Here is a 26,981-nt window from a genome sequence, read left to right on the forward strand (position 1 = left end):
CTCAACAAAAACTTGTCAGTTGAATCAAATTTGGTAGCATAAACTACACATAGAGTGAGACATTTTATGCTTTATTTCTCTAAATATATGGATAAGTATGTGTGTTCTTTAACGGCCATGCTGGGGAAATCTCCTGGATTTTTAAGAGATTAATAAACATCATTTTGATGTAGACTTTATCTGTTAGCACTTTTTCTATAAGATATAGTTAATTATAATAATAAAAATCATTCAATATATAATACTCAATGCATGGAATTTTCTAAATTGATGTTAATATGTATAATTATAGAACATTATTACATACAAAAGACTGATGACCCACATATTTAATTTAATCCAATAAAACTTAATGGGCATCTATATATACCACGCTATGTGTAAAAAACTGTAGATAATATAAATATAAATACTTATAAAAATAAATATAAGCATAAAGAGATGATCCTGATTTGGTAAAGTTTTAGATCAGATGGATGAATTAGGAAAAATGCAAACACGATGAAGTTGTTATTTGCTGCATTTTAATAGTCTCTTAAAAGTGATTATATAATAAAATATGCTTTTTATCATTATTTAAGCACCCTAAAGTTTGATATAAATTATTACTCACTGGGAATCAGTTTAAAGATATTTGTAAATGTGACCAGCTAGCAAGAAGTTATGTGACCACCTTTATAAATATCATGACACTGAAGGAAGGAGCACTATTAACACAAGTACACATGAATTTCTATTTGGTTCTTAAATGAATAATGTCAGACAAATTCAATAGTACTAGTGTTACTATGTTGATTTGGTTTCAAACTAATTAATAAACAACTTATTAGCTATGCCAGTAACTTTTGTCAGAAATCAATATAAAATTTGTCTAAAATTGTTCACATGATCATCTTAGGAATTTTTATTTTACTTAGTGTGAATCTCAAATATGCGTGTATGACTGATGAACCACTTAGAATCAATGGTATATTGGGAAAATAATTTTTACCCAGCATTAAGTCCTATTTAGTGATTCTTACTCATTGGTTACTGCTTCTTATTTGCAGCTAAAATTAGATTCTCCAGAGGTCAGGGTTTTGAACTGTTAAGTCAACTCACCACTGGGTGGCAGGCACCTAATGGCTGATGAGGTGTGACCTCAGAGTAGTTGCTTGGCTCATTGGCTCATTTTAATCTCTATGGTGTGTGAGCAATTACCTTTCTTTTATTCTACACACTCATTTGTTCTCTTAATTATTCCTAAGGTAAAGTTCAACTATTTTTTTTTTCAATGAAATGTTTGAGCTTTTATTGTTTAAAAAAGATATTTGGATAACCATGAACATTCTGTGTTCCCAAACTTCTATTTTTTTAAAGATTGAATTCACTTCAACCAACAATATTACAATTCTTTATTCAGGTTCAGTATCAATGTATGGAATTTACTATGTAGAAAGTAGGGATTGTTTCTAAGTATCTACTACCTTTTGTTTTCATTTGGAAACCATAAGGTAACATGACAATAACTTCATGGATCACTCATTTAGTATTTCAAATAATTGTTCAATGAATGATATTTTGTTTAAAAAATGTGTAGCATATTTCTAGATCTTTTATGCTAAACAGAGTCTAAACATGACTCCCTTTTTCTTCTTTTTTGGGCTTTTCTCCCGTAAGGGAGCCCATGGAGATTTATCGAAAAGAATTTCCTAATTCATTTCTTTTTCACTCTGCTCTTATCATAAACAGACAGTTTGGCTCTCAATTTCCATTCAATAGTCATTCACTGAAAACCTCCCCTGCAGATAGTGATGGTGCAGAGTGCTGAGATGAGCAAGACAAGGATCCTTCTCACAGGGAATCCTTTGAGTTATATGACATCCCTCTTTGGACTTTAAAAGGTTTCCTTTTATTCCTTCATACTTAAAGTGCTATGATAAAGTGAACTGCAGATGGCATCCTATTTACAAAATTGAAAAGATAAATGCTGTGGATGTAGGACTTGTTTACAATGTTCAGTCCAATGAAAATCTCCTCAGACAGCTCTTTGTGTTTTTGACAAATGAATTATAGAGGATATTTACATGATAAAAAGATATCTTTACTAATTGTGTCACTTTCTTCCTTTTTGAGAATATGTTCCCAGGTTTTGAATATATATTCATATATTCATTTCTCTAAGACATATTCCTTATATTTTCCCTGAATTATTATTATCTCCACTTAACACTCAGCAAACTGGGGTGCACAACAAGTCTTTCACCTAAATGCATATGATAACCCCAAAACAGCTTGCATTACAATATAGGTATTCTACTTTTCAGAGCCTAATTTTTAGTCAAGACTGATAGCAATTATAAAGCAACTCAAAAAATTATATGATTTGGTAATCTCAATCAGTTGAGGCATTTCAGACAAAATATTTGGTTTCTCATCAGGATTCCAAATACAAAATATTTTAGCATATCATTGCAGATTTGTTTTCAAGTACTTTGTATGTAACATGATATTAAAGTCCTCATCATAACCCAAAGATAGGAATGAATCAGGAATTATAATCCACAGGAAACCTAAGCTTACATAACTGCCTAAAGCAGATCTTTTGATACCAATACCTGTGCTTTTAGCCATAGTCCACACAAATTATTTAAATATGAACATTTAATATCTGTATTTATCAGCTTGTATATGTAATTATATTACATGCATATGTAATATATCAGCTTGACTTTGATAATATTATGTAGTTACATAGCTTATATATGTATATATATTATTCAATTTTACTACATATGTTGGTTAATGTATGCATTACCAGAGTCAAGATGCAAAACAGTTCTATCACCACAATGATCCCCTGTTCTCTGGTTTTATAACCACACTCACATCCCTTCCACTTCCCCCCACCTCTTACTAACCTTAACCCTTGGGAAGAATTAATTTCTCCAGCTCTACAATTTTAGTTATTTCAAGACACTATATAAATAGACTTCATCTTAATTTATTTATAGAGTTTTTGAATGTATCACTTTGTATATTTTCTTAGTAGTTGTTCCAGATATTGAAATGTTATACATATATGACTTATCACAGTCTACCAGTTTTACCACTTCTAATAAAGTATGAAAACATTACTTCTTTAGATCCCTTTGCCCTACCACTTTTTATTTACTTTGACTAATCCATCTTTACATGTTGAACACTGCATCAGTTGATGGTATAATTTTTGCTTAACTATCATATAATTGGGGAACTACAGAAAGAGTAGTCTACCTTGTATCTACCCATTTTTTTTTTTTTTTCCTGTCACTTGTTCTTTCTCCCTTCTTAATGCTTCAATTTTTTTTCTTTTCTGTTTGAAGAACTTTAACTTTTCTTTAAGACAGATCTGCTAGAGGAACATGCTTTTTAGTTTTCCTTCTTCCAAAAATACATTTATTTCCCCCTGGTTCCTGAATGGTGGTTTCATTGGATAAGAATTTACTATCGATATTTTCTTTCATCACTTAAAAAATGTGCCACTGCCTCCGACCTCCATAATTTCAAATGAGAAATATTAACATATTGTCATTTGAATTGGTTCTTATAGGTAATATGTCTTTCTCTGTGTCTACTCTTAAGGTTTTATTCACTTTCTTTGGATTTCAGAATTTTAACTTAGCTACATCTTGATATGGACTTTTGGTTTATCCTATTTGAATTTATTCTTCCTCTTGATTTTTTTTACTTTTGCCTAAGTTGTGAAGTTTTTGACCATTATTTCTTAAGTTCTTTCAGCCCCACTCTCTTTCTCATCTTTTGCAACTCATATGGTAACAATGTTGGATACTGTGTCATTTTCCCTTAGATTTCTAAGATTTTGTTTTTTTGTTTGTTTTCCAATCAGTTTTCTCTCTCTTGTTTGGATCAGGTGAATTATGTTTCTCTGTCCTTAAGTTCACTGATTATATTCTCTGTTGTTACCATTGTACTGTTAATCCAAGCCAGTGAGTTTTTATTTTGATTATTGTATTTTTCACTTCTATAATTTCCTTTTAGTTCTTTTTTAAAGACTTCCTTACTTTGCTGAGATTTTCTATTTTGTGTTGTTACAAGATAATTACTAATTAAATTAAATTAATTTGCCTGTTAAAATAAATTTATGATGACTTCTTCAAATTCTTTTTGTCAGATAATTTTAACATCCATTTCAACTCAGTGTTAGCATCTGTTGCTTATTTGTACTCATTAAAGATTTGATTTTCCTAGTATTTGGTGTGACCAGTAATTTTTCTTTTTTTTTATCAAGTACTGGACAGTTTGGCTATTATGTTAGGAGAATCTGGATACTATTTACATCTTCTCCTCTATATAGATTCATCACACAGATCCTAGCTTATATTTGTGGGCTACGGTACCACTGACAATTTAGTTTTCAGAGACTTTGTGGTGCTATTTGCTCAGTTTGAGCTGACCTGGGAGTTGTTTTTCCTGGTAGTTGTACCAGTCTTGTCAAAGACCCCTTCAAGGGCTGGGTAATTGCTTTAGAATTGTTATAGAATTATCCACTGCCTGGGCTGTCCAATTGACTGCTGTCTCTCAGTAGGAAAGGGAAGGGCTTCCCTGGTGACCAGCCCAATGGAGAGAGAGACTGCTTTCCATGGAAGCCGTACTTCCATTTTATTCCCCTTGGAGGCGGGCTCGTCTCTCCCAAAGTTCTTCATGGGAATCCCGTTTGACCTGAGATAAAGGCGAGTCCACCTAGGCCACCTTTTGTTGCTAGATATCCGTTAGGAGAAGCTGAGTCTCAATTGCCTTTTACAGATGGTTGGAGAGGCCCTGTATGTATTGTTCCTTGGGTCCTCGTTATATATATTATAGGGGACTGGAATGCAAAAGTAGGAAGTCAAGAAACACCTGGAGTAACAGGCAAATTTGGCCTTGGAGTACAGAAAGAAACAGGGCAAAAGCTAATAGAGTTTTGCCAAGAGAATGCACCAGTCATAGCAAACACCCTCTTCCAACAACATAAGAGAAGACTCTACATGGACATCACCAGATGGTCAACACTGAAATCAGATTGATTATATTTTTCACAGCCGAAGATGGAGAAGCTCTATATAGTCAGCAAAAACAAGACCAGGAGCTGACTGTGGCTCAGATCATGAACACCTTATTGCCAAATTCAGACTTAAATTGAAGAAAGGTGGGGGGGGGGGGGGTGGGCATTAAACCATTCGGTTATGACCTAAATCAAATCCCTTATGATTATACTGTGGAAGTCAGAAATAGATTTAAGGGACTAGATCTGATAGATGGAATGCCTGATGAATGACTTGACAGAAGTTCGTGACATTGTACAGGAGACAGTGATCAAAACCATCCCCAAGAAAAAGAAATGCAAAAAAGCACAATGGCTGTCTGAGGAGGCCTTACAAATAGCTATGAAAAAAAGAGAAGTGAAAAGCAAAGGAGAAAAGGAAAGATGTATCCATCTGAATTAAGAGTTCCAAAGAATAGTAAGGAGAGAAAAGAAAACCTTCCTCAGTGATCAATACAAAGAAATAGAGGAAAACAATAGAATGGGAAAGACCAGAGATCTCTTTAAGAAAATTAGAGATACCAAGGGAACATTTCATGCAAAGATGGGCTCAATAAAGGACAGAAATGGTATGAACCTGACAGAAGCAGAAAATATTAAGAAGAGGTGACAAGAATACACAGAAGAACTGTACAGAAAAGATCTTCATGACCCAGATAATCACAATGGTGTAATCACTCACCTAGAGCCAGACATCCTGGAATGTGAACTCAAGTGGGCCTTAGGAAGCAACAGTATGAACAAAGCAGTGGAGGTGATGGAATTCCAGTTGAACTATTTCAAATCCTAAAAGATGATGCTGTGAAAACGCTGCACTCAATATGTCAGCAAATTTGGAAAACTCAGCAGTGGCCACAGGACTGGAAAAGTTCAGTTTTCATTCCAATTCCAAAGAAAAGTAATGCCAAAGATGCTCAAACTACCGCACAATTGCACTCATCTCACACGCTAGTAAAGTAATGCTCAAAATTCTTCAAGCCAGGCTTCAACAATATGTGAACTGTGAACTTCCAGATGTTCAAGCTGGTTTTAGAAAAGGCAGAAGAACCAGAGATCAAATTGGCAACATCCTCTGAATCATCAAAAAAGCAAGAGAGTTCCAGAAAAGCATCTATTTCTGCTTTATTGACTATGCCAAAGCCTTTGACTGTGTGGATCACAATAAACTGTGGAAAATTCTGAAAGAGATGGGAATACCAGACCACCTGACCTGCCCCTTGAGAAACCTGTATGCAGGTCAGGAAGCAACAGTTGGAACTGGACATGGAAAAACAGACTGGTTCCAAATAAGCAAAGGAATATGTCAAGGCTGTATATTGTCACCCTGCTTATTTAACTTAAACGCAGAGTACATCATGAGAAATGCTGGCCTGGAAGAGGCACAAGCTGGAATCAAGATTGCTGGGAGAAATATTAATAACTTCAGATATGCAGATGACACCACCCTTATGGCAGACAGTGAAGAAAAACTAAAGAACCTGTTGATGAAAGTGAAAGAGGAGAGTGAAAAGGTTGGCTTAAAGCTCCACATTCAGAAAACTAAGATCGTGGAATCCGGTCCCATCACTTCATGGCAAATAGATGGGAAACAGTGGAAACAGTGGCTGACTTTATTTTTCTGGGCTCCAAAATCACTGCAGATGGTGATTGCAGCCATGAAATTAAAAGACACTTACTCCTTGGAAGGAAAGTTATGACCAACCTAGATAGCATATTAAAAAGCAGAGACATTACTTTGACAACAAATGTCCGTCTAGTCAAGGCTATGGTTTTTCCAGTATGGATGTGAGAGTTGGACTATAAAGAAAGCTGAGCGCTGAAGATTTGATGCTTTTGCACTGTGGTGTTGGAGAAAACTCTTGAGAGTCCCTTGGACTGCAAGGAGATCCAACCAGTCCATCCTAAAGGAGATCAGTCCTGGATGTTGATTGGAAGGACTGATGTTGAAGCTGAAACTCCAATACTTTGGCCACCTGATGATGCAAAGAGTTGACTCATTTGAAAAGACCCTGATGCTGGGAAAGATTGAGAGCAGGAGGAGAAGGGGAGGACAGAGGATGAGATGATTGCATGGCATCACTGACTCAATGGACATAAGTTTGGGTAGGCTCTGGGATTTGGTGATGGACAGGGAGGCCTGGCGTGCTGCAGTTCATGGGGTCGCAAAGTGTCCATGACTGAGTGACTGAACTGAACTGAGCTGGGTCCTAGTATCCCTAACCAGTCCTGTTTCCTCTTCCTACTTTTCAAATTACTCCTTTAGTCACCTCTTGCTTAGTTACTGATTTGATAGCTGTATTTAGAGGAAAATATAATGATACTTAAACTTTTTAATGATTTCCCCAAAATGATTTAAAAGGAGCATAAATCAGCAAGTTGTTAAGAGATCTTCTGTGAAAACAAGTGTTCTGTGTAAGAAAAGGTGATTTGAGCCAAAGTATATTTTAAACCCTGGTGGCTCAGACAGTAAAGAGCCTGCCTGCATTGTGGGAGACCCGGGTTCGATCCCTGGGTTGGGAAGATCGCCTGGAGAAGGGAATGGCAACCTGTTCCAGTATTCTTACCTGGAAAATCCCAGGGATGTAAGAGTCTGGTGGGCTACAGTCCGTGGGTCTCAAAGAGCCAGACACAGCTGAGCGACTAATAACAGCAACAAAACAAATACTACAGCAGAGGCAGAAACCAATCAGAGCAAAAAAATATCAGGTGCCCTCTGGGTGGACCTCCCTAGTGTCTCAGTGGTAAAGAATCCACCTGCCAGTTCAGGAGACATGGGTTCGATCCCTGGGTCCAGAAGATCCCTTGCAGAAGAAAATGGCAATCCACTCCAGTATTCTTGCCTGGGAAATCCCGTGGACAAAGGAGCCTGGCAGGCAGCAGTCAATGGGTTCACAAAGAGTCACACAATTTAGCAACTAAACAACCACAACAACTCCCTGGGTCCTTTTCAGCTGAAAGTAAGCTCTGGATTAAAAAATAGTTTGACAGGTGTCTCTACTGCAGAGAAACTTTCAGTATGCTTAGGTTCATTGTTGATTTCCTAGAAGGAAATGAGCAGTCATAGTTTTCCCAATTTTGTCTGTGCACAGAAGTTAATGATTTTGTTTATAGCTTTTCTTGGTACTGGCAACTCATGAAAGACTTTGTGAAGGAAAGCCATTTTTATCACCATCAATATCTACATCATCCAAAGCATTATATATACTAGATCCAATCATTTAATTAAAAAGTTGTTTCTGAGAACATTAAGGAACACAATTCTACTTTGTAAAAAAAAAAATCTGATTTAAAAATTCAGTATATGTAAACATTGCTTTAAAATGTTTCAGGAAACAATATTTAGACACACTCATGGCCAGGAAGTCTTCTCTGATAGCTCAGTTGGTAAAGAATCTGCCTGAATGCAGGAGACCCCAGTTCGATTGCTGGGTCAGGAAGATCTGCTGGAGAAGAGATAGGCTACCCACCCCAGTATTCTTGGGTTTCCCTTGTGGCTCAGCTGGTAAAGAATCTGCCTGCAAAAAAAAAAAAAAAAAAAAAGAATCTGCCTGCAGTGTGGGGGACCTGGGGTCAAGCCCTAGGTTGGGAAGATCCCCTGGAGAAGGGAAAGGCTACCCTCTCCAGTATTCTGGCCTGGAGAATTCCATGGACTGTATAGTCCGTGTTTGCTATATATTGTGCTAAAAGTATGTGGTCTTACAGGACCGACTTTGTCTACTGTTGTAATTCACATTTTCAATATTTTCTTTTTTCCAGCCTTAAGAGACAATAGAATCGAGCTGGTTCGGGCTTCCTGGCATGAACTGAGTATCAGCGTCAGTGATGTCTCTCTGTCTGATGAAGGACAGTACACCTGTTCTTTATTTACAATGCCTGTCAAAACTTCCAAGGCCTATCTCACTGTCCTGGGTAAGTGCAAGAGACTTACACTATGTGATCACAAGCCAGAGAGATGTGTACAGATATAGCAACATGATTCAATAACAAATCTCCACTTTGAGGATTATCAAAAGGCTTTTAAAAAACTCACACAGTCATTTCCCCCATTTCGCAAATAGGTACAAAGAGGTGTGAAGGTCTGTAGGACTTCCTAAGAGTACACAGCCATTTTGTTTCTTAGCCAGCGATAGATAACAGGTTTTTTGATTTTTCAGCTAAGTTCCTTTGTGTCAAATCAGCTCTTTAGTGTATGTATGGTGCTCCTTTTATAAAGCGATAGAATAATGAGCATAATGAAGTCAATGTGTCTATGAGTACTCCTCCATCTTATCATCAGTCACCTGATGGGCTCCTCCTAATATCTTTTGATTTCCAAATATGACCCCTTTGTGTAACTAAGTACATTTAAATGACCCTGACATTTCTATTTGTCTTCTTGCTTTTTAACTTTGTACTTTTCTAGATTGCTGAATCAAATACATTACGTTGCTTGTGTATGCAGTTTGCAACTTCTGTGTTTTTATTCTCTAAGTATTGGGCCATTTTTCTAAAGGTTATGGTGACATCAGAAAGCAATACATTCATAGTGTTTCTGGGGAAATAAAGTTGCAGCTCAGAGCTCTGTGATTCCACAGACGTCAGTGGCCCAATCAGCTGAAATTGCTGCAGTTCATTGAAACACACCTGTGTACTGAACAAGTTAGAGGAATTTAAAGATTGATTTTTTTTTTTTGATAGATAAAAGCATAACACTGTATTTAAAGTAACTAATGCATGCTGGGTTTTTTTTTTTTTTTTTTAGAATATTAAAGTTAATCCAAAAGTGAATTTGTTTTATGCATAGGATATGAAATATGTTTCTTTGCAAGTCCCACTGGGACTATTGTATAAAAATCTTCACAAGTTTGCCACTAAGGACAAAATATGTCCACTAAATGGAGTATTTCAGGATAGCAGATGCCTAAGGTTAATGCTTTGTTCTGTAGAGAGCCAACTTGAGACCCCAAGAAAGAAGCAATTGCCTACTTTCAGTTTATAAATGGTGATGTGATGTAATTTTTTTTAAACAGTATGAAGGTGAACAGAAAATAAATAAATAAATAAAGCTAGCCAGCTAATAATTTGTCATTTATCTTTATTGTTCTTGTTGTTCTTTTAGTTTGCATTTCTTTTATTGGTGACTTCCAACATTCTTACATTTTATTCTTTTCATACTGAATTAAATAGTACAATAAAGAAGCTTCCAGCCTGCTTTTTTTATTGAACACTTTTAGAAGAAATTTTAATAAATCTCTATCATGACAGCAGAATATTATTGCCTTCAAAATGTGTAACATTCTATTATTTAAGTCATCCATGTCTATCTCTGCATATTAGCTTTCTGTTTATTCACTGGATGATTTGGACTAGAAAAGGTAATAAGTGGCTAGCATTAACTAGCATTAAAAATAATACATATCATGTTCCACAAAACTATAATTGTATTTCTAATACAAATGACATCAAGAGACATTCTTTCCCTCAGAAGAATAAGAAAAATAAGTATAGTTGCAATTATTGATGAATCCCTTATTCCAAAATGCATTTTCTAAAAAAAATGTACACAGAGAAAAACAATATCTTTTAAGCTCTAAGAATTATGAAGTCAGGAATGAAAGGTGCTATTGTGGTTAAATCACAGTTTGCTAAAGAATGAAGAAATATGGTTTGCAGATTTTTTTTGTTTTTCCTGATGCAAGCAATCTACCTTCTTAAACACATACAGTGGTAAATCTTAAGATACATTGAATGGTTATTTTTGAGATTTACAAAGAGTATTTTTGCTGGTAAAATTTAATTTAAAAAAACTACTTGGAATTAAATGCATTTTAAATGCTTTCTGGATAATATACATACATATGCATATTTACACAGACACATACATATGTGTTTGCATGTATATATGTATGTATGTTGTTGTTGAGTCACTAAGTCGTGTCCGACTCTTCTATGACCCCATGGACTGTAGCCCACCAGGCTCCTCCTTCATGGGATTCTCCAGGTAACAGTATTAGAGTGGGTTGCCATTTCTTTCTCCAGTATATGTGTGTATGTGTATATATATATATATAAATTATATATTTTAAGTAACTTTTATTATATAGCAGTTTTTTTTATTATATTTTATTTTATTTTTCTTGACTGAAGTTATTGTTGAACACCCAGTTTGGCTTGTTTGCAAAAGTAATAGTCATGAAAACAAACCAACATTGGAGATTAATGTTCATTTCATCTATTTGCCTACATTTCAGGTGTTCCTGAGAAACCTCAAATTAGTGGATTTTCATCCCCAGTTATGGAGGGAGACTTGATGCAGCTGACTTGTAAAACATCTGGTAGTAAACCTGCAGCTGATATAAGATGGTTCAAAAACGACAAAGAGATTAAAGGTAAGGATGGGGGGAAAGTCTCCTAATCCATATTAATGTGTTGAAACTGTCATGAAGTGTTAAATCCACAGAGTTTTACATCTCCTTTTTCAAATGTAGTCAGTTTCTGATTAAGTGTAATTTGAACCAGATTTACCTTAAATTGGGTAATTTTACAAGGTATGTGAACACCATTTCTGTGTGCTCCATTTTTCTCTCATGTAAAACAGTTTTAGAATGATATATATCTAGTGGGAAAGTTGGAGAAATAAATGAGTTAATATACAAAAGCCACAGAGGTTTGTGCTTGACAATAGTAAGGGCAAAGTATTTGTTAGATGTGGCCATTTTAGAACTCATCTATAGTATTTAGATTATAGACAGAGAAATTCCATGAATTATTTCTTCAACTTAGTGGTTCTGAAAATACAAATTTCTGAGAATAAAACTAGCTAAACATTAATAAATTTGCTTTTCAGTAGTTCTCACAGAGGGCAAAAAATGTACTTGTCTCAGTAAAAATGCATAGAAATGTAAGTTAACCATAGTTCTGCTCCTTAATGCCCTTAAACACACACGCACACACATGCACACACTCTTTTAAGGTGGAATAAGTTTATAGAGGAGATGGCTATTAAGGTTAGTAGTGATTTTTCTTTTTTACCCCACATGCACATATCTTGGACCTGATATCATATGTCTGTTAAAACCCAAGTATCAGTTCAGTTCAGTCACTTGGTCGTTTCTAACTCTGCGACCCCATGGACGCCAGGCTTCCCTGTCCATCACCAACTCCTAGAGCTTCTTTTTAAACCCAAGTATAAAAATCATCTGGGCTTCCCTGATAGCTCAGTTGGTAAAGAATCCGCCTGCAATGCTGGAGACCCCAGTTGGATTCCTGGGTTGGGAAGATCCACTGGAGATGGGATAGGCTATCCACTCCAGTATTCTTGCGCTTCCCTTCTGGTTCAGTGGTAAAGAATCCACCTACAATGCAGGAGACCTGGGTTTGGTCCCTGGGTTGGGAAGATGCCCTGGGAAAGGGAAAGGCTACCCTCTCCAGTATTCTGGCTTGAGAATTCCACGAACTGTATAGTCCATAGGGTCGCCAACAGTTGGACATGACTGAGTGACTTTCACTTTCATAAAATCATCTATTATGCTTGTTGAAAATGTTTCCTATTTATATAGCAATATGTATTATTCTCAGGGTAACCTTCTCAGTTCAGTTCAGCCTCAGTCATGTTGGACTCTTTGTGACTCCACGGACTGCAGCAAACTAGGCTTCCCTGTCAACCAACTCCCAGAGCTTGCTCAAGCTCATGTCCATTGAATCAGTGATGTCATCCAACCATCTCATCCTCTGTCACCCCCTTCTCTTCCTGCCTTCAATCTTTCCCAGCATCAGGGTCTTTTCCTGAGTCAGTTCTTCCCATCGGGTGGCCAAAATATTAGAGCTTCAGCTTCAGCATCAGTCCTTTCAACGATTATTCAGGACTGATTTCCTTTAGGATTGACTGGTTTGATCCCCTTACAGTCCAAGGGACTCTCAAAAGTCTTCTCCAACATCACAGTTCCTTCTAGGATATAGGTATATGCAAACCATTCTGATTATTTTAACTTGTAATTCATGTATCTTACTTGGACAGGGAGGTCTAACAGATAGAATTGTCTATATTATTGGGTTTGCCAAAAAGTTTATTCAGGTTTTTCCATAATTCTTGCCTGTTTTCTATTTTAGTTACTCTTTCTCTCTGTATATATATATATATATTTTTTTTTTCCCCAAACAAGGAACTATCTGTAATTTATCCATAATCACTGTCTTTGCTTTAAAACTTTTAGTAAATACATTTTATTTGACTAAATTTAGAGAAATACAAGCACCCAATTCACAAGTCAGATACATCAGTTTGCTAAATGAAACTTGCTCTTATAGTCTGCCAGGGCTCAGGACCATTCATTCTAATTCTACCCTTAGGGTTTATTTGTTTATGTATGTGTGTTAAATGTCTGGTCTTGATTAGATCTTTTCTAAATGAACCCTCTACACTGCTTCCAGAGTTATCTTAGTATGACAAGGCTCTAATCCAACCACTTTTTCTGTATAAGCATTTCTAATTGAAAGCCCTAACCTGGAGGATAAGTTTAAAATCCGATTTCTTTGGCCTATAAAAAAGTTCCAGGCAGTGAATTCTTACAAATCAGATATTTTTCTATGTGAAAGACTCAGTTTATGCTAGAATGTTCTTCTTAAATACTCTCCTTCAGTTAAATTATTACCTACATGCATCCTTTTCTGAATTCTGACATTCAATTAGTTAGTAAATTAGTCTGCTTCTAATTTCTTACCGTTTTGTGTTTTAGATAAATATATCCTCAGGGAAATCAGAGACTAACATACTAATCATTAATATTGATTGATTGTTTTTTAACATTGTAGCCTTATGAGAAATGCATGGTGTTTTCATAAAAATATTTTTATAAAATATCTTAATTTTTGACAAATTTGGCATCTGCTCTGAATACTGGATTTTCTCATAGACTAAGTAGAGAGAGAACTTTTGTTTATATACAAAAACATGAAAGTTTGATCTTATAAGCACCATAGTCCAAAATCATCTGAATCAAGACTAGAATGAAAATCAAGACAAAACAGTATACAGAATCAGCATATGGCTCTATGCTTGGTTCAGAAGTACTGAAACTTTCTTTTTCCTATTCTCACCAGTACATGGCCATTAACAGAGCGTTTGTTGTTCTTATACTTGCATTTGTTTATATAGCTTTTTATTTGTTTATGACTCTTCTTTTGCATGCTTAGTTTGTCTACACGATGACACAGTGAACTTCCTGAGTCCTCTAAGCTGTTTTAATGGGAGTATATGTAAATTATGCTGTATGCAGTACTCGATACAGAGTGCACGTTCATTACTATTGCTTGCTCTCTACCTGGGTAGTGGAAATATACTCTAAAATCCCTCAGCAGACGTCTCCCTAAAAGGAGTGTTCCATCCTTATCTTGCACTCGTGTCTTTTCAGAAATCAGAATTTGACTTCCTATTACCATATAGCAGTTTTTACTACAATATCACTTGAAACATTTTATAAAGATACTCCCTAGTGTAAAGAATGGGAATAGAGAGGCTAATCAAACCTAGCTAAGTTCAATTCAATAAGAAATTATTAAAATATCTCCCAACTAGAATTATGGCACATGAGTGAATATACAACTAAAGAAAACAAAAACTTTGACCTGAAGATGTTTAAGATGCCATTGGTATGATAAAACCATATATGAGGAATATTTTCCTATAAACAGGAATGTGTAACATCATGTACAATAAATCCCAAAGTAGTTATATTGTGGGGGGAAAGGATTATTTTCCATATGTTTTAACTAAGCATTGACAAGTTCAACATATTGATTTGGTGTTAAATTTCAAACTCTATTTAATAGAGTTATGAGCATTAAAAGTGACTTCTGATTTCAGGAGGAGTCATTTTTCTATACATTGTTTTGCCATTATTCTCTATCATATGAATTCAATTACCAAGTTTCTAGAGGAAAGTTGTTTCACACTCTTACCTGATCACATATTCTTGGCCAGGGTATTTCTATATTAGATTATAGAGCTGTGGTCCTCAAACTTTAGCAGGTACCATCATCACCTCCAGGGCCTGTTAAATCTCAGGTTATAGGGGTCTGACCCCAGTTTTTCTGATTGAGTAGATCTGGGTTGGAACTCAAGAATATATATGTTAAGCAATGTGTTGAATTTGTGAGTGATGATGATGCTCCTATTTGGGGGCCACATTGCCATAAAGAACATAATGTTGAGAAGTATCAGTAACATATAGAAGTCTTGCCTCTGTCTTTGAACTTTAGTTTCTCAGCCAGTAAATGAGGATTGTAAAACTTGCCTCAAAGTGCTATTGTAGGGATTTTATACAAACCAACTTGTATGACAAAACTTGACAGTGTATTAAAAACCAGAGACATCACTTTGCCAACAAAGCTCCATACGGTCAAAGCTATGATTTTTCCAGTAGTCATGTATGGATTTGAGAATTGGACCATAAAGGAGGCTGAGTGCCAAAGAATTGATGCTTTCAAATGATGCTGCTGGAGAAGACTCTTGAGAGGAAGGAACTCTCCCTCTCCAAGGGAGGACAGCAAGAGGATCAGACCTAAAGGAAATCAATACTAAAGGAAATTAACTTTGAATATTCATTGGAAGGACTAATGTTGAAGCTGAAGCTCTAACACTTTGGCCATCTGAGGCAAAGAGCCAACTCATTGGAAAAGACCTTAATTCTGGGAAAGACTGAGGGCAGGAGGACAAGGGGGCAACAGAGGATGAGATGGTTGGATGGCATCACCAACTCAATGGGCATGAATTTGAGTGAACTCTGGGAGATAGTGAAGACACAGAGAGACCTGGTATGCTGCAGTCCAGAGGGTCACAGACATGACTTAGCGACTGAAGAACAATGATATGTATAAAGTATTTTCATAGTATAAGGAATCACTGCATATTGTTTAGATATTATTGTTATTGCTGTCATTATCATTACTACCTTGAGCAAACCATGATTGATGAGCTGTAACAATCCCTGAATTAGTCCTAGAAATATAACCAAAACAGAATTACTCCTTTAAGGTATTCCTTTTTAGGGGGATGGACATGTAAACAAAAAATCTAAAAGTATAGTAATAGAATTATGAACTGGCTAGTTTTTTTGTACAAAACAAGAAGCAGAAACAAGCCCTACTTTGTGGTAGAGGTAAAGACAAGTGTTCCTTGATGAATATTGGTACTCAGTAAATGTCTGTTAAATAAATAAGTGGATCTTAAGGGATGAATGGAATTCACCATATGGTTTTTGGTTAAAGTAGGTGGTAGAGCATTCTAAAGAAAGGAACGGTGTCTTTATGGAGAGTAAAAAGAATCTGATTGTTTGAAGGAACTGAAGGTTTCTGTGTGATACAGATATGAGAGAGAAGTGGGAAGATATGGAACAATTAAATCATGGATATTTTATTTCAGATTAAGGAGTTTGAAGTTTATTCTGTAGGCAGTGATGAGACATTTTTTGCCATATGCTTTGAACAGTGGAATGAACAAGCATAATTTTCTTCTAACTGTTTTCCTCCCATAAGTCTGACTCAGAAATCCTTTGGTGCCTCTGGGCAACTCCATATTCAAAACTGCAGGGAGTTTCACTGTAGCTTTTAATCTTCTGTGCAGCTTTGAAATCTGAATATTTGCCATTTAGTATAGGGAAAAAAAATGTGTATTGCTTTCCTAAATCTGTCAGCATCCTGAGAACTTATATAAACTTTCCATTTCATGTATAAGTTTAGTAAGTTGTAATTTGAGCAGTTGTCATCATAAAATCTTAAGATTTTCTTTTCCAGCCAACTAGCTTTTACATGAATGTGTTAGGCAGAATTCTATGAGACCCTCAGTGACCCACATATTTGTATCATCTTTTCCCTTGGAGTGTAGAAGGAACTTGTGAAGACATGCGATATCACTGCCTTGATCATGTCACCTTACATGGCAAAAGGGATTTTACAGATACAGTTATAGGTCCCTTTTGAGTTCACCAAAGGGAGATTATCAAGGGAAGCCCAACATAATGAGTTAAGGCCTTTATAAAAGAAGGAAGAATCAGACATTCTCCTCCCGGCCTGCTGCTGCTGCTGCTAAGTCGCTTCAGTTGTGTCTGACTGTGCGACCCCATAGACGGCAGCCCGCCAGGCTCCGCCATCCCTGGGATTCTCCAGGCAAGAACACCCGGCCTAGAAGACCACAAAGAGTTATGTGTGAACTGACTGTAGGGGCCACGTGACAAAGAACTGTGGTGACCTCTGGGAGCTGAAAGTTGTTCCTGAATGACAGATAGTGAGAAAATGGAGACCTTGGACATACAGCATCAAAGAAGTAAATTTGCCAACAATCAGTAAGTTTGTAGAGGATTTGAAACTTAGATGGGAATCACAGCCTCAGCCAGAACCATGATTTCAACCTGGTGACACTGAGAAGAGAATCACATTAAGTGTTATCTGGACTCATCATCCATAGATATTGTGAGATAATAATACTGTTTTATGACACTAAACTCGTCATGATTTATTATGCATCAATAACAGGAAGCTGATATCTAGAAAGGCAGAATGATTTCTCATAGTCATATATCTGACAAAGACTGAGCTTGAATATTCTGATTCTAAGACCCAGTACTTGAGTCTGGGAAGAAAGCTGAAGCCTAGAAGAATATTTAAGGGACATTTGAAGAATGAACTAATATGGCCCTAGAATAATGGATGAGATGGAATTTTTTAAATGGATGGATTTAAGAGAGAAGACAAATTTCAGGTGAACTTGGTGAATGAATCTGGGAGATGGAGCAAAAGCAAGGATCAGAGACAACAAAATGTGGCTGCCTGAGTGACTTTGTTAGTGAATATGTGGAAATAAGGCACTAGCAGAAATTACTTCAGAAATAAATGATGATATGTTTATAATTTGAGGTTGAAATAACTATATAAAATCTAAAAGTTAAGATTAGTAGGCTTTTGGAGTTAGGTGATTTATTATTAAGAAGGGAATTTTTACAATACAAAGGTCTACCATCTCCTAATAAAGGACATTTTTAGTTTTAGCCTTTTTAAATAATCACCCTTTGTCTCTGCATCACATTCCCAATAAAAACCCACTCAGGTCATTCTGACCCTGAGAATCTTGCTATGTTTGCTATGCATATCCATCAAAGTCTAACTTTGTGGGGAGTCACTGAAGCTTGTCAGTTCTTAATAGTATTGCCTGCATTCTGCAAGTGTTATTTTACTTATTAAACAACACTTGTTTCAAATGTTGGACCATCAAGTGTAAGCTGATTTCAGCTGTGTTTCCCTGTGTGAACAGGGATTTTGATGTACACTTTAAATGTTAATGAAAAATAATGCCACAGATCATTTTCAAGTTGGCTACATATAGTGTAATTGTACTATAAGCTACTAAGTAAACAATTTTTCAACATTTGGAAACATGAGAGCGAATTTCTGAAAGCTGTGTTTCTCAAAAAGTAGCCTTAAAACAGCTTAAATTAGAATCACCTCAGGTACAGTTAGAAAAATGCAGATTCCTGGTCTCAATGAAGACCTTTAAAATCAGAATTCCTGTTGTCAAGCCCAGAAGTGCTAATATTTATGAAGTACCTCTGGCTCGGCTGGTAAAGAATCTGCCTGCAATGCGGGAGACCTGGGTTCAATCCCTGGGTTGGGAAGATCCCCTGGAGAAGGGAAAGGCTATCCACTCCAGTTCTGGCCTGGAGAATTCCATGGACTATCCATGAGGTCACAAAGAGTCAGGCATGACTGAGTGACTTTCACTTCACTTCACTTCACTTCTATTGATCCTTAGGCTCACTATAGTTGAAGAATGCATAAGATTAGAAACCACCTAGCCAAATATTAATCGATAGTTAAAGAAAGAAAGAGAGGAGACCTAATCCACTAAGTTTAGAAAATGATTTGATGTTCTGTGTTCTTTATGGATCTATTCTTAGAAGGAGATTCTCTAAAATCAAATGTACTTTAGTGCTTCAACATTTCTGAGAATAACTGTAAAAGTTCCATTAGCCAATATCATAGCAGTATTCTCTGGCTGGATGATTTTTAAAATTTGTGTTTCTTGCTTTGAACTCTGTGGACTCTACTTTGAGAAATGGTAGGCTATATATTTAATTTAAATACTCTCTCTGGTATTGTAAAACTAGTTTTGACCTAATGCTTCATTTAATGTCAGTTGCACAAAGCCTTAATTTAAATGAGTGAAATATTAACATATTATACAGAGATTGTGAATTCCCTGGAGCTAAACACAAAAGAAAATAAAAGGGAAATATCTGTGTGCCCTGAGTTTAAAGCTCCTGTATCATGTAGGATATGGATTAATTAAAAGTTTGCCATTTAAACTTACAGTGTACACCATCAGTTCAGTTCAGTTCAGTTGCTCAGTTGTGTCCAGCTCTTTGCGACCCCATGGACTGTAGCATGCCAGGCCAGGTCCCCGTCCATCACCATCTCCCAGAGCTTGCACAGACTCATGTCAATCAAGTCTGTGATGCCATCCAACCATCTTATCCTCTGTTGTCCCCTTCTCCTCCTGCCTTCAATCTTTCCCAGCATCAGGGTCTTGCCCAATGAGTCAGCTCTTTGCATCATGTGGCCAAAGTATTGGAACTTCAGCTTTAGCATCAGTCCTTCCAAAGAATATTTAAGGTTGATTTCCTTTAGGATTGATTGGTTTGATCTCCCTGCAGTCCATGGGACTCTCAAGAGTCTTCTCCACCACCACAATTCAAAAACATCAATTCTTTGGTTCTCAGCTTTCTTTATAGTCCAACTCTCACATCCATATGTGCCTGCTGGAAAAACCATAGCTTTGACTAGATGGACCTTTGTCAGCACAGTAATATCTCTGCTTTTTAATATGCTGTCTAGGTTGGTCATAGCTTTTCGTCCAAGGGGCAAGCATCTTTTGATTTCATGGCTGCAGTCACCAACTGCAGTGATTTTGGAGCCCAAGAAAATAAAGTCTGCCACTGTTTCCACAGATAAATGAATTTTTGAGTTTTTTGTTTGTTTGTTTAAATTTACCACTTTGAAAGTGTCCTTACCATTTAAATCTGGATTATTCTGGACCCCATATTAAATCAGAAAAAGAAATAGCATTGGTAATACATGTAAGTGAGGCATGTGTGTGTACATACAACTTGGGGTTTTCTAAACGCTGTTGATTATATTAGCTCAAGATTCTCTCAAGATACAATGAGAAACATAAGGCATCTTTATGGAAAAAGATAAAACAATTGTTTCATCTGAGTGTGAATAGCTAATGAAAGCAAATGATAACAAACAATCTTTGAGAAACTTTTCTTTTTTAAAGTTTCTTATTTTTTAAAAGCAACTGTTGAGATAGACAAAAAGCAATCTACCCATATTTTAAGTGTATATTTTAGTATATTTTCACCATGATCAAGATAGTGGACATATTCCTCATCTACAAAAGTTTGTTCATACACATTAATAATTCCTTCCTGCTGATCTTCTTTGTCCACCACCACCCCCCCGCCCACAACCCTGTCTCACTTCCAGGAAACCACTATTCTACTTTATGCAGTTATATATTATGTTCTTTAGAATTTTATATAAATCAAGTCATATAGTATACACTCTTCTTTGATTTATTTCTCTCATGATAAATATTCTGGGATTCATCCATATTGCATATAAAAAAGCTTTTTTGTGTTACTGATAGGTATTCTATTGTAAGCATCTGTACTACAATTTGTTTATCCATTTATCTGGTATAGACATTTAGGTTGTTTACAGTTTGGGGCCGTTGCAATAAAGCTGCTATGAACATATAGATACAAGTATTTGTATATAGCTCTACTTTTACTTCTCTTGGGTAAAAGTCTAGGAGTAGAATGGCTGAGTCATATAGTAGACACATGTTTAATTTTTAAAGGCATTCCCAAACTATTTTTCAAAGTGGTTGTACTACTTCATGAAATCCAAACTCTAAGTTGTATTATTATTATTATTATTATTTTTTACTTTTATGAATCATGCTTTGGTATTATATGTAAGATGTTTTTGCCTAATCCAAGATCAGAAGAATTATTTCCATAAATTTTACATTCTTAGGTTTTGTATGTAATTTGAGAGATTTTATATTTTCATTGCCCTTGTCTTTTACTTCTCTCAGCTATATTGTTTCTAGGTCAGTTTCAAGAGACTGACTGATCTCATTATAAATAGCATTTTCCTGCTTCTTTGAAGGCAGACTTGTTTTTGACTGGATTAGGGACATTAAAATGTTCACCTTTCTGGTGCTGAATATTCTTTTAATTCTATAAGAATTCTTAAGTTTTGTTCTGGTTAAGTAACTTAGAAAGAATTTAATGCTTTCAGAAGTGAATGTGTTACTTGCTCAGTCATATCCAGCTCTTTGTAACCCCATGGACTATAGTCTGCTAGGCTCTTCTGTCCATGGAATTCTCCAAGCAAGAATACTAGAGTGGGTACCCATTCCCCTCTCCAAGGGATCTTCCTGACCCAGGGATCGAACCCAGGTCTCCTGCATTGCAGGTGGTTTCTTTACTGTCTGAACCACCAAGGAAGCCCTTTCAGAGGATCCTTTAAATTTCTTAGGAGGGACAGGGCAGCATTTATTGTAATAATTACTTAAATCCCATTGTTGTAGTTCAATTGCTAAGTTGTGTCTAACTCTTTGTGACCCCATACACTGCAGCACACCAAGATACCCTGTGCTTCACTATTTCCCGGAGTTTGCGCAAACTCACATCTATTGAGTTGATGATGCCATCCAACCATTTTATCCTCTGTCACCCCTTTATCCTCATGCCCTCAATCTTTCCCAGCATCAGAGTCTTTTCCAATGAGTTGGCTTTTCACATCAGGTGGCCAAAGTATTGGAGCTTCAGCATCAGTTCTTCCAAAATCTTCTGAGTGCTCCAGGTACGAATTATGAGCTTTTTTTTTTTTTAATCATGTTAGTTAGAACAGGCACTGTTTCTCTGTCCTATACCATCATATACCATTTCCTCTAATTTTTTCTGATAGTTCTTGTCCTAGCTTCAAATGCTTTCCTCACACAGATACACTAATCAATAATTAGGGATACTGCAGAAGTCTGGAGCCATCTCTTCATGTAGCTCTTTCCTTTTTGATATTCTGTCCTGTAAACGCTTAAAGGCTTCCCAAGGAATGACAACCCACTCTGGCAGTCTTGCCTGGAAAATCCCATGGACAAAGGAGCCTGGTAAGCTACAGCCCATGGGGTCACAAGAAGTCAGACATGACTGAGTGAGTGAGCACACAACCCTGTAAACTTTAGCCCTCTGGGCTTCTTAGACACCCAGCTCTATCAGTAATACTCAGGGAGGCTGCCAGGTTATACATGATTTTCCCTCCATACTTCATTGCTTAGAAAATCTCTCAAGGCATTAAGCAGAGACAAATTTTAAGGTTCATTTCATTTGTTTTCCATCTCTCTGGTGTAACAGTCCATTATTATGATGTTCAATATCTTGGAAACTTGCTTTTTCCAGATAAGAGGTAAATCCAGCCTTGTTACTCTACTAGGTTGAAAGCGAAAGTTATTTTACCTACATTTTTTAAATGTAGAAATATAATACTTTTATTTAAATGGTGTTTTAATTTTGTTTGATTGCTTATTTCTTTTAAGATTATACAGTATAATAAATTTAAGAAGATGAACATGATTAAGTGTAAAATATATTCATACTCACTTTGGCAAAATATTTTAGATTAATAGTTCTGCTAGTTTTAATGTCAGAAGTTATTTTAAGTAAAATAGCAACAGAAATTCAGTACTAGTATATGTGGTTCTGGGAATGGAAAAAGAAGTTCCAGCATGTATACAATGATATCTTTGACTGGATTTCACTTATTGTTAAGAAAGAGAATTATATCAATAACAAAAAACTGTTTTATTGCTTATTAATGCTTTTATTCACCATTTTTAACTTGTGTTAAAGAAAGTGCAACCCTGACTCATCCATGAATTATCAGCCAACAAGCAATGTTGAGATACTATAATAACATAAATATTCAGATCTACTAGCTTTCTAGCTCACATCTGCCAATGGAGAGACTTAATCACTGCTCACAATCTCCTCAGGTTCTTTTCAAAAGACACTTTATGATTTCTTCATGTGCTAAGAAAAGATGCCTCTCCATTCAAGAGCTTTAGATTTTTCATGAAAATGCAGTTTCTTATGATTTCTGTGCCATATAAGGAGAGATGGTCTCATTACCATCAGCTTTAGCAAATGATCTTCTTGGGACCCAGGAAGATATTTTATGAAATTTATGAATCAAATCTTTCTAAAAATGATTATTTAATTCTTTGATCAGACAGCATACAAAAGCACAGACATCATTTTGCTGGCAAAGGCCAATATAGTCAAAGAATAGTCATGCATAGATGTGATAGTTGGACCATAAAGAAGGCTGAGCACTGAAGAATCAATGCTTTCAAACTGTGGTGCTGGAGAAGCTCTTGAGAGTCCCTTGGACAGCAAGGAGATCAAACCAGTCAATCCTAAAGAAAATCAACTCTGTATATTCATTGGAAGGACTGATGCTGAAGTTTAAGTTCCAATACTTTGGCCACCTGATGCAAAGAGCTATCTCATTGGAAAAGATTCTGATGCTGGGAAAGGTTGAGGGCAGGGGGACAAGGGGGCAACAGTGGATGAAATGATTGGATGGCATTGTTGACTCAATGGACATCAGTTTGAGCAAATTCCAGGGGATATGAAGGACAGTGAAGCTTGGCATGCTGCAGTCCATGGGTTCACAAAGAGTTGGACACAACTGAGCGACCAAACAACAACAACAAAGAATAATGGACATCCTCGAGTATGAGTCAAATGGGCCTTAGGAAGCATTAATACCAACAACTCTAGTGAAGGGGACAGAATTCCAGCTGAGCTATTTAAAATCCTAAAAGATGATACAGTTAAAGTCCTGCATTTAATATGTCAGCAAACTTGGAAAACTCAAAAGTGGCCACAAGACTGGAAAAGGTCAGTTTTCATTTCAACCCCAAAGAATACTCAAACTACCACACAGTTGCACTCATTTCACAAGCTAGTAAGGTAATGGTCAAAATCCTTGAAGCTAGGTTTCAACAATATGTGAACTGAGAACTTCCAGATGTATAAGGTAGATTTAGATAAGGCAGAGGAACCAGATATTTAATTGCTAACATTCAATGGATCATGGAGAAAGAAAGGAAATTCCAGAAAAATATCTACTTTCACTTCATTGACTAGGCTAATGCCTTTGACTGTGTGGATCACAACCAACTGGAAAATTCTCAAAGAGATAGTAATACCAGACCACCTTATCTGTCTCCTGAGAAACCTGTATGCAGGTCAAGAAGCAACAGAATTGCACATTGAACAACTGAAAGGAGTACAGCAAGGTTGTACATTGCCATCCTGCTTATTTAATTTATATGCAGAGTTCATTATGTGAAATGCCAGACTGGATGAATCACAAGTAAAAATCAAGATTGCTGAGAGAAACACCAACGAACTCAGATATGCAGATAGTATCACTCTAATGAGAGAAAGTGAAGAGGAACTAAAGAGCCTCTTGATGAGGGTGAAAGAGGAGAATGAAAAGCTGGCTTGAAACTCAACATACAAAAAACTAAGATTATGGCATGCAGTCACATCTCTTCATGGCAAATAGAAGGGGGAAAAGTGGAAGCAGTGAAAGATTTTATTTTCTTGAGCTCCAAAATCACTGCAGTTGGTTACTGCAGCCATGAAATTAAAAGACTCTTGCTCCTTGAAAGGAAAACTATGACAAATCTCAACAGCATATTAAAAAGCAGAGACATTACTTTGCTAACAAAGGCTTGTATAGTCAAAGCTATGGTTTTTCTAGTAGTCATTTATGGATGTGAGAGTTGGACCAGAAGAAGGCTGAGGGCCAAAGAATTAATGCTTTTGAATTGTAGTGCTAGAGAAGATTCTTGAGAATCTGTTGGACAGCAAGGAGATCAAACTAGGCGATCCTAAAGGAAGCCAGCCCTGAATATTCATTGGAAGGACTGATGCTGAAGCTGAAGCTCCAATACTTTGGCCACCTGATGTGAATAGCGAATACATTGGAAAAGACTCTGATGCTGGGAAAGATTGAAGTCAAAAGGAGAAGGGAGGAGGGACAGAGAATGAGATGGTTGGATAACATCACTGACCCAATGGACATGAATCAAGCAAACTCTGGGAGACAGTGGAGGACAGAGGAGCCTAGCATCCTGCTGTCCAGGTGGTTGAAAAGAGTCAGACACAACTTAGTGACTGAACAATAACAACAGAATAAAGGAAGAGTAAATGAAAAATAGTACTTTATTTATGAATACATGAATTGTATTGAACCTTATGAAAATTCCAGTGTGTAGTTAGAATTTAAAAATAGCATGTTTCTCAGTAAACAAGATAACCTGTGAAAAATAATCAATGGTAGTAGACAGTAGAGAGAAACTTGTATTCAGAAGGGTGATGTCACATTACAGATGTTTTACTGATGCAAATGACTCATTTTCAAAATAGGTTGATAAGCGGCATGTTTATTTTTCTTATATTTTCTTAATGCTACAAGATTTCATAAACTGAATTTTTGATAGCTAGAAAATTACGTAAGCGTTTCAGAGGAGTCACACTTGCCTGCTACTTATAGAATTTATTTCAGTGGATAGATTTTTAAAAATTTTCTTATAGAGTTTACTTTAGTGCATGGGCTTTTAAAATTTTTTCTGCCATCTTTTATCATCTTTTGGGCCTGCATTAAAACACTTTTTTAATAGAAAACAAAATAAATCTTTCAATCTTCAGTAGAAGGAAGGACATTATAATCTATGCAATTATAGTGCCTACCTTAAGGCACCAGACTTAGAATTGGGTAATCATTTTTATAACATTTTTCAGTCAGATGGTATTATATTTTTGAGTCAGCCTAAGGATATAGTGCACAAAATATAAAATCTTTTCTTAGAAGAGGTTACAAGTGATAGTTGACTTTTCATGTCTAAACTTTTGGTTAATGGCACTGAGATTCACTCAACATACTCTCAAGTGAAAAGAGGTTATTTTAAGGTTTTTTCTGGCCACTATCAAGTTAAAGGAACACAAGGGAACCTCTTTATTACCATAAAGGTTATTCCCTGGATATAAATAGTTCGCTGATGGACTGGCTTCATAGTGACTTAGTTTCTTTCGTCTGTAAGAACACCCTGCTCTCTGCTTCTTCCTCTATTTTGCTCACATTTTCTGTACATCATTAATTATATTCTCTCATTAGATAGGCTAAATCATGGCTTCCCTGAAATTAGCTGTGGTATATGTGTGTGCCTGTGTGTGTATACGTGTGTGCTCAAGCATATGTTTTTACTTCAATTTCTTTGAACTTTTCAGGGTTTTAAATCACATTGAGATATATGAGAGAGATTCTGAAACAGCTAGTTAACTACATTGGTTCTATTTGGGAGTAAAGTTTCAAACTTTCTACCCTGGATATTATGCACCTGGGAGTCAGGTACCTCTTCAGGTTTAATTACATCTAACTGGGGGTCAGATGCCTCTTCAGGTTTAATCACACCTAATTTAATTATGCTACAGAGTATGGAAATTTCTAGGTAAGGAATATCTACAAAAGAAATTACATTAGAGAGGGATTTACTATTAAAAAGCAAAAATCTGATTATGGCAAACATTATGAATTCAAATTCATCAAGTACAGACACTATAGAGGGTTATAGATTTATTTTCACATGTTAATATAACTTTTAGATTTAATTACTATAATTCTGTTAAATATAAAATATTAAGGAGTCTCTAATAAAAAATTATGCTCTTGGATTAAATATAAAAAATGTTTCTATTTCCCCATACCCTACCTTCTTCTGAGGTTTTATTTGTGAACACTTGATAGG

The 26,981-nt window shown here is 36.1% G+C and overlaps 1 protein-coding gene across 1 annotated transcript in view; it reads left to right on the forward strand.

Moving 5' to 3' along the window:
* The window catches only part of CADM2 (cell adhesion molecule 2), a 366,017-nt gene that overhangs the window by 181,230 nt on the left and 157,806 nt on the right, over positions 1–26,981 (forward strand). Inside the window, exons 3-4 of the mRNA XM_061133950.1 lie at positions 8,819–8,971; positions 11,293–11,430. Coding sequence (XP_060989933.1) covers positions 8,819–8,971; positions 11,293–11,430 — 291 coding nt within the window. The remainder of the gene's footprint in view (positions 1–8,818; positions 8,972–11,292; positions 11,431–26,981) is intronic.

Source organism: Dama dama, chromosome 31 (genome assembly GCF_033118175.1).
Source record: "Dama dama isolate Ldn47 chromosome 31, ASM3311817v1, whole genome shotgun sequence".
In the NCBI taxonomy this organism is placed as follows: Eukaryota; Metazoa; Chordata; class Mammalia; order Artiodactyla; family Cervidae; genus Dama; species Dama dama.